The sequence below is a fragment of the Apodemus sylvaticus genome, chromosome 14, assembly GCF_947179515.1.
Source record: "Apodemus sylvaticus chromosome 14, mApoSyl1.1, whole genome shotgun sequence".
Lineage (NCBI taxonomy): Eukaryota > Metazoa > Chordata > Mammalia > Rodentia > Muridae > Apodemus > Apodemus sylvaticus.
Window position 1 is genome coordinate 58829179 of NC_067485.1, and position 9493 is coordinate 58838671.

The 9493-nt window shown below is 39.4% G+C and overlaps 1 protein-coding gene across 1 annotated transcript in view; it reads right to left on the reverse strand.

Moving 5' to 3' along the window:
- Nucleotides 1-9214, reverse strand: part of LOC127664584 (ankyrin repeat domain-containing protein 7-like) — a 28675-nt gene extending 19461 nt beyond the window's left edge. The window contains exons 1-2 of the mRNA XM_052156632.1: nucleotides 9203-9214; nucleotides 6298-6363 (exon numbers count right to left, since the gene is read on the reverse strand). Of these exons, the coding sequence (XP_052012592.1) occupies nucleotides 6298-6363; nucleotides 9203-9214 (78 nt within the window). The remainder of the gene's footprint in view (nucleotides 1-6297; nucleotides 6364-9202) is intronic.
- Between the last annotated feature and the right edge of the window lie 279 nt (nucleotides 9215-9493).

The window sequence follows — 9493 nt, forward strand, 5'->3', positions numbered from 1 at the left end:
CTATGAACATAGTAGAGCATGTATCCTTATTACATGGTGGGGAATCCTCTGGGTATATGCCCAGGAGTGGTATAGCAGGATCTTCTGGAAGTGAGGTGCCCAGTTTTCTGAGGAACCGCCAGACTGATTTCCAGAGTGGTTGTACCAATTTGCAACTCCCAACCAGCTAACAGGCATAGCCCAAGGCGGACATAGCAGGGGTCTCAGACGGTCAGGCCCTGGACTGCTCCCAGGTCCTGGGCTGCTCAGTGGGCCATCTGTGTGCCGACCCGGCCAGGAGGTTGTTTATCCGGGCCAGTTTGCGCACCACCGCCATTTTGCCTACGGGAAGCCAGAGAGACATGTTTAGTGCTTTTGATGTTTTGATTATTATGTGATGGGAGGAATTTCTGTTCTGGTCCAATCTATTTGGAGTTCTGTAGGCTTCTTGTATGTTCTTGGGCTTCTCTTGCATTAGGTTAGGGAAGTTTTCTTCTACAATTTTATTGAAGATATTTACTCACCCATTAGTATGGGAATCTTCATTTCCTATACCTATTTTCCTTAGGTTTGGTCTTCTCATTGGGTCCTGAATTTCCTGGATGTTTTGGGTTAGGAGCTTTTTGCCCTTTGCCTTTTCATTGACTTTTTTTTTTAAAAAAAAAAAAAAATTCGATATATTCTTTATTTACATTTCAAGTGATTTTTCCCTTTCATGCATCACCCCCTCCCCGAAAGTCCCATAAGCCCTCTTCCCTCCCCCTATTCCCCAATTCAGCCCTTCCTACTTCCCTGTCCTGGTATTCCCCTACCCTGCTGCAATGAGCCTTTCCAGGACCAGGGGCCACTTCTTCCTTCTTGGGCATCATTTGATATGTGAATTGTATCTTAGGTATTCCAGGCTTCTAGGCTAATATCTGTTTATCAGTGAGTGCATACCATGAGTGTTCTTTTGAGACTAGGCTACCTAAAACTCTCATTTCAAGGCAGATATAGATTAACTGACAAAGGATAAATAATTTTACAGATGATGAAAAGGCTACCGTAATCAGCTGTTTATGGTATGTGTTCGCTGCCATTCCTTGGCAAAGGGAATGTTAATATAGAATCACCTTTGTCCCTCTCCAAATAAAGTTTTTACATCCTTCAATAAAGATATTGATGTGTTGGTAAAATGTTATAAAGATATTTTAAAGAAATGTTTTAAGAGCCTAATAAAACGTTTGTTCCTTGCTTCAAGCAGCAATCAAATTATTATTAATGGTTGATCTATTACATGACAAGCCTTTTTAGGCAAAATTAATAATTGCCTTCCAAAAAATAAGTTGTTGCAATTTGCTTTATATTTCTATACATGCATCCCATGAATATTATATCAACTGTGAGAGTAAAGTTTATATACTTAGGTCTCATGTTTATTCTTTTAAGTTTCTCCCTGCTTCAGCACAAATAACTGACTTTGGTGCTGTATCCCTGGAACAAAAAGAAGCTAATTCACCTAGGAGGTAAAGAAGACAGGAAATCATCAAACTCAGGGCTGAAATCAATCAAGTAGAAACAAAGAGAACCATACAAAGAATCAACAAAACCAGGAGCTGGTTCTTTGAAAAAATAAACAAGATAGATAAACCCTTAGCCAGACTAACCAAAGGGCACAGAGACAGTATACAAATTAACAAAATTAGAAATGAAAAGGGGGATATAACAACAGAAACTGAGGAAATTCAAAAAATTATCAGATCCTACTACAAAAGCCTGTACTCAACACAACTGGAGAATCTGGAGGAAATGGACAATTTCTTAGATACCAAATACCAAAATTAAATCAGGATCAAATAGATCATCCAAAGAGTCCCATAACCCCTAAAGAAATAGAAGGGGTCGTAGAAAGCCTTCCAACCAAAAAAAGCACAGGACCATATGGTTTTAGCACAGAATTCTGATAGAATTCTATCACTATATCTATATCTATTAGAACTTCAAAGACAACTTAACACCAATACTCTTCAAACTATTACACAAAATAGAAACAGAAGGAACACTACCCAACTCGTTCTATGAAGCCACAATTACACTGATACCAAAACCACACAAAAATCCAACAAAGAAAGAGAACTTCATGCCAATTTCCCTTATGAATATCGATGCAAAAATACTCAATAAAATTCTTACCCACCGAATCCAAGAGCACATCAAAACAATCATCCACCATGATCAAGTAGGCTTCATCCCAGGGATGCAGGGATGTTTCAATATATGGAAATCCATTAATGCAATCCAGTACATAAACAAACTCAAAGAAAAAACCACATGGTCATTTCATTGGATACTGAAAAAGCATTTGACAAAATTCAGTATCCTTTCATGCTGAAAGTCTTGGAAAGAACAGGAATTCAAGGCCCATAACTAAACATAGTGAAAGCAATATACAGCAAACCGGTAGCCAGCATCAAACTAAATGGAGAGAAACCTGAAGCAATCCCACTAAAATCAGGGACAAGACAAGGCTGCCCCCTCTCTCCATATCTTTTCAATATTGTACTTGAGGTATTAGCTAGAGTAATTAGACAACATAAGGAGGTCAAAGGGAAACAAACTGGAAAGGAAGAAGTGAAACTATCACTATTTGCAGATGATATGATAGTCTACTTCAGTGACCCAAAAAACTCCACCAGGGAACTCCTACAGCTGATAAACAACTTCAACAAAGTAACTGGTTGTAAGGTCAACTCAAGCAAGTCAGTAGCCTTCCTATACTCAAAAGATAAGCAGGCAGAGAAAGAAATTAGGGAAATGACACCCTTAATAATAGCCACAAATAATATAAAGTATCTTGGTGTGACTCTGACCAAACAAGTGAAAGATCTGTATGACAAGAACTTCAAGTCTCTGAAGAAGAAAATGGAAGAAGACCTCAGAAAATGGGAAAATCTGCCATACTCTTGGATTGGCAGGATTAATATAGTTAAAATGGCCATCTTGCCAAAAGTAATATACAGATTCAATGCAATATCCATCAAAATCCCAACTCAGTTCTTCTTGGAGTTAGAAAGAGCAATTCTCAAATTCATCTGGAATAACAAAAAACCCAGGATAGCTAAAACTATTCTCAACAGTAAAAGAACTTCTGGGGGAATCAGTATCCCAGACCTCAAACATTACTACAGAGCAATAGTGATAAAAACTTCATGGTATTGGTACAATGACAGACAAATGGATCAATGGAATAGGATTGAAGACCCGGAAATGAACCCACACACCTATGGGCACTTGATCTTCGATAAAGGAGCTGAAAACATCCAGTGGAAAAAAGATAGCCTTTTTAACAAATGGTGCTGGTTCAATTGGAGGTCAGCATGTAGAAGAATGTGAATTGATCCATTCTTTTTTATTATTTTTTTAATAATTCAGGAGATGCATAGAACCAGTGTTTGATCTTCAAACAGACCTGAACAATGCCAACAGAATGGTAAGGCGAACACATTGAAGACATGAAGGCTAGACCCACTGTTGATCCAGAAAAGTCTGTTGAGCATTTAAAATTGGAACATTAAATCTTCTATTCAGAGAATCGGCATCTTTTTTTCCTGTTTGAGCTCATCTCTTCAAGAGATCTCTTCTCAGTGTTCCATTAAACTTTGACTACACATTTAAATCTTTTATATGATTTCCATCTTTCTATGCCATTGCTGTATATATAGTATATGAATATACAACAATTTGACTGACTCTCTTCAGAGAGTTCAAATCATTTAGGTTTTCTAGCTACTAAGATCATAGCTCAGGAACAAACTCCACACCAAAGTGTGTCTCAATCTAGAAGTCACTTTTCTAAGTGAAGGAGTTGTGTCTGCTATTCTCCACCATATCCTTCAATGAGTCCTCCTTGTAGTGCTCACAGCCTGATGAACACTTTTAGGTGGGCCCTATCATATGGAATTTTAGTTATGTTCATGAAAATATTGTGGTTAAGAGCATATAACCATTGTGGTTAAGAGTATGCATCACATCCACTGTAGTACTGTGTGAACTTGAGGGTTAGGTCGCAATGATCGAGGTTTCTCCTTAGCTTCATGGAATGCTGATATGAGAGAAGCAAAGAACTTTTTTTTTATTTGATATATTTTTTATTTACATTTCAAATGATTTCCCCTTTTCTGGCCCCCCACTCCCCAAAAGTCCCATAAGCCCCCTCCCCTCCCCCCCTCACTGCCCTGTTCTGGTTTTGCCCTATACTGCTACACTGAGTCTTTCCAGAACAAGAGGCCACTCCTCCATTCTTCTTGTACCTCATTTGATGTGTGTATTATGTTTTGGGTATTCCAGTTTTCTAGGTTAATATCCACTTATTAGTGAGTGTATACCATGATTGATCTTTTGAGACTGGGTTACCTCACTTAGTATGATGTTCTCCAGCTCCATCCATTTGCCTTAGAATTTCATGAATTCATTGTTTCTAATGGCTGAATAGTACTCCATTGTGTATATATACCACATTTTTTGCATCCACTCTTCTGTTGAGGGATACCTGGGTTCTTTCCAGCTTCTGGTTATTATAAATAGGGCTACTATGAACATAGTGGAGCATGTATCCTTATTACATGCTGGAGAATCCTCTGGGTATATGCCCAGGAGTGGAATAACAGGATCTTCTGGAAGTGATGTGCCCAGTTTTCTGAGGAATCGCCAGACTGATTTCCAGAGTGGTTGTACCAATTTGCAACCCCACCAGCAGTGGAGGAGTGTTCCTCTTTCTCCATATCCTTGCCAACACCTGCTGTCTCCTGAATTTTTAATCTTAGCCCTTCTGACTGGTGTAAGGTGAAATCTCAGGGTTGTTTTGATTTGCATTTCCCTAATGACTAATGAAGTTAAGCATTTTTTATGGTGCTTCTCTGCCATCCGAAGTTCTTCATGTGAAAATTCTTTGTTTAACTCTGTACCCCCATTTTTAATAGGGTTATTTGGTTTTCTGGGGTCCAACTTCTTGAGTTCTTTGTATATATTGGATACTAGCCCTCTATCTGATGTAGGGTTGGTGAAGATCTTTTCCCAATTTGTTGGTTGTTGATTTGTCCTATTGATGGTGTCCTTTGCCTTACAGAAACTTTGTAATTTTATGAGGTCCCATTTGTCAATTCTTGATCTTAGAGCATACGCTATTGGTGATCTGTTCACAAACTTTCCCCCTGTACCGATGTCCTCAAGGGTCTTTCCCTTAGAGTAAAAAGCTGGAATTGATCCATTCTTATCTCCTTGTACTAAGCTCAACTCCAAGTGGATCAAGGACCTCCACATAAATCCTGACACACTGAAACTAATAGAAAGAAACTGGGGAAGACCCTTGAGGACATTGGCACAGGGGGAAAGTTCCTGAGCAAAACACCAATAGCTTATGCTCTAAGATCAAGAATTAATGGGACCTCATAAAATTTCAAAGTTTCTGTAAGGCAAAGGACACTGTCAAAAGGACAAAATGGCAACCAACAGATTGGGAAAGGATCTTTAACAACCCTATATCCGATAGAGGGCTAATATCCAATATATACAAAGAATTCAAGAAGTTAGACCCCAGAGAACCAAATGACCCTATTAAAAATGGGGTACAGAGCTAAACAAAGAATTAATAAATATTAGTCAATATATAGCTTAGGAAGAAACCCCTCCTCCCAGACTTCAAGGAGAGGTCTGAGAACTTGCTGGCTCCAGTCTCAGCGGGTCACCTGCTGAGATCAGAGCACTTCAAGTCTAGCAGATCTGGAGCGCTTCCAGGTGAGGCTGCCCATGGCTTCCAGGTGAGAGTAGCAGCTGAACTGTTCTCTAAAGAACAAAGGCCAGGAATTTCACAGGCTGATAACTGATGATCCTGGCTGAGGCTAGAAAACCCAGCTTAATGCTGGAGCAGGGGAAGGGACAAATTCCCCCTTATTTATAGTTTTTTTTTAAAAGAAACAGTGGTTAAATATATCCATCTAAAGAAGGCGGGCTTTTAATCAGTGAGGGAAAGCAGTGACCGTGACCCCCTTAAATATTAAATGAAGTCCTTTTCAGAGGAGGAGAAACAGACTGCCTTATTATTATAAGGACAGTTTTTCAATGTCGATCACTAAGCAGTCAGGTGTACTTTCAGGGAACTCAGAAGCAGGACATTTCCTTTTCCCTTGCAGTGCCTCGCCTCGCACCTCAAAACTGATGCCCATGTTTGTTTAATTAACAAACATGCATATATCTGAGTTCTATGCGGCTCCATTTTTGGAGCTCCGCTGGTAAAGTAAATGTGCTGTGAATGTGAACTGGCTGGCATTCATAGCAGCCCACCTTCGAGACCTGGAAGGCATTGCTGTAGCCGCCCACCTTCAAGTGCTGTATCTGAGAGATGCCTGCCTGAAACACAAAAGAAGAGACTAAAAGGCAAAACTGCTTGTGCTGTTTCTGGAAGGCCCAAGGTATTTAATTTGATTGCAAATTTGTGACTTAGGCACAAGGCCTGGCTTGCAGATTAACTGCTAGTGAATGAAGGAGCCTATCTTCCCAACTATGGAAGAAGCGGCTTTGAGAATACTTTGAATTAGTTATACTTACCAGCTTGCTCATACTTTTGTAGCATTCTGTGGAAAAAAACAGACATGGGGGCTGGAGAGATGGCTCAGCAGGTAAGAGCACTGACTGTTCTTCCAAAGGTCATGAGTTCGAATCCCAGCACCCACATGGTGGCTTACAACCATCCATAAAGAGATCTGATGCCCTCTTCTGGTGTCTGAAGACAGCTATACAGTGTACTTACATATAATAAATAAATAAATCTTTAAAAAAATAGACATGCTTCTTCTCCAATATTAAGTCAGGATCATGTCATATGTCAATAAATGGATTCTTTTATCTCATCTAGGCATCAGTATGACTAGTTATAGGATGCCATATACAGTCAGCAAGGAGTTCTTTGGCATCCAAATTTTAAAATTTCCTTAAAAATATACAAGCATAATTTAAATGATATGCACAGGGATACAATCTCCCCTCTCTTTTTCTTTTTTAAGAAGATATTGGGTTTTTTTTGTTTTTGTTTGTTTTTTTTTATTCGATATATTTTTTATTTACATTTCAAATGATTTCCCCTTTTCTAGCCCCCCACTCCCCGAAAGTCCCATAAGCCCCCTTTTCTCCCCCTGTCCTCCCACCCACCCCTTCCCACTTCCCCGTTCTGGTTTTGCCCTATACTTCTTCACTGAGTCTTTTTAGAACAAGGGGCCACTCCTCCTTTCTTCTTGTACCTCATTTGATGTATGGATTATGTTTGGGGTATTCCAGTTTTCTAGGTTAATATCCACTTATTAGTGAGTGCATACCATGAGTCACCTTTTGAGTCTGGGTTACCTCACTTGATCCTCGACAAAGGGGCTGAAAACATCCAATGGAAAAAAGATAGCCTTTTCAACAAATGGTGCTGGTTCAACTGGAGGTCAGCATGCAGAAGATATTGTGTTTTTAAAAAAAAGTTTATTACCTCGTCTTTGAGGATAACAAACAATCAAATTGTCAAAGACATCTCAAATGAATAACCTTTATTCATTAAATGGCCAGTTCCACAGTTTGTTCCAATCTAAGTTGGAACACCAAGCATATACCATAATATAGGCAATAACTATGTAATTATAGAAAATAAACATAACATTTTTAGTTGCTTTTTGTTAGAGCAGTTACAACTAGAAAGCCTAAAAATGAATCATAGTCATATGTACATATTTTAATTTTCTAAATTAGAAATAAGAGTATCAATTATCTGTAATAGTTAATTAAGTCCTCTAGAATCAACACTATTATGTGGTAGAGGTAGAAATTGGGGACACCAAGAACAGGTCTTTATAATTTGATGTGCATAAAAAATATAAAATTATTTTTAAGCCATTACTCTTTTTGATGATATAAAGAATATGTTTGTATAGCCAATTGTTTTTATATAGTCTTTCTGGGATATAAGTTTTATGTGTCTTGCCTTAAGGGGTTTTGTCCAGGCACCTTTTTAAAGATTAATTATATATATATAAGTATATTGTAGCTATCTTCAGATACGCCAGAAGAGCGCATCAGATCTCATCATAGGTGGTTGTGAGTCATCATGTGGTTCCTGGGATCTGAGCTCCCATATTTTACGATTGAGGGCCTAGCCTTTAACTCTGAGCCATCTCTCTAAGCTCAAACCATAAAACACCAGAGTTCAGCTTGCAGCACCCATGGCTGCCTCTCCAGGATTTGGATAAGTTTTCAAATATCCAGAGGAGAGTTATTTCAAGAAAATAGCTTTTTAAACTTTAGACCTACCTATAGGAAAAGAGAACTGGCATGTCTCTCTGTATGTTTTGAAAACCACTCTCTTGTTCCAAGTCAGCACCTTAGCCATTAATACCTGTTCTCTATGCCAGAGTTCCCTTTTTACATATTGTAGAGGGAGACAGAGAGGGAGAGAGGAGACTTTGCTCGAGCATTTGAAACTTCAAAGCTTACCCCCAGTGACACAATTCTTCTAACTAGACCACACCTATTCCTACAAAGTCATACCTCCTAACAGTACCATACCCTACTAAAATCCCACAGAATAAAAATAGCCACAAGACAAGACTCCTTGTTTTGGGAGGAAGTCCATCAGATAACAGCAGGCATGGCCAATGATAATATTTTTAGCCTGGACTCATGGACCTGAGATACCAGAGTCAGAAAATCGCCCTCCTGTGATTTTTTTTTTCTGATCTTAGCTGCAATTCGGCAATGCACAGGACCATCTAAAGTAGGACAGGCTGATATCAACACAGCTCCTGAGCCCCCTCAGTCAGATGAACCCAAAGATCAAGATCCTAAACCCACTCTATTCCAGATCTCACAGCCCTTATCCAACTAATAAGGGAAATAAAATCCATCTACCCAGCCCTGCCTCCTTATGCCTTGGAGGAAACACTAAAAAAACCTTCTGCTCCTTCTGTTCCTCCCAATACCACTCAAGGGCAAGGCTCCATTAAAAAAAAAAAAAAGGAGTTTCCATCTGTGTCTCCCCTTACTCTACCTCCCCACATCCAATCAGAGAAAGGTATCTTCTCCTCCCCCTTCTCCAAGCCATAAAAGTGAAATACCTTCAAAACTTATAGACAAAACCTCCACAAAACTCCCTTACTCCCAAACATCTATCACCCAACAACTTTGTAATTTTTGAGACTCTCTTGCAAAAACTTACCTGGCCTTCCATATTACGCAGGAGTCTGGTATGGAAGTAGAAACCGGACCCACTCAAGTACTCCTGGTTAATTTCAACACCACTCAACTGGAGCCTACTCCAAGCCTCAGATTTAAAGGAACCCAGGAAGGAAGTGAAGGAACATGGCATCCACACACCCTGGACAAAATCTCTCTTACAGAGCCATATTGCCAACTTAAATACCCACCACGTTTGGAGAGATATTTGTCGTTCCTTCCTGGAGGAAGATATTGGTCCTTCCTGGACCAATGTTTTTGGAATGGGAAGCCT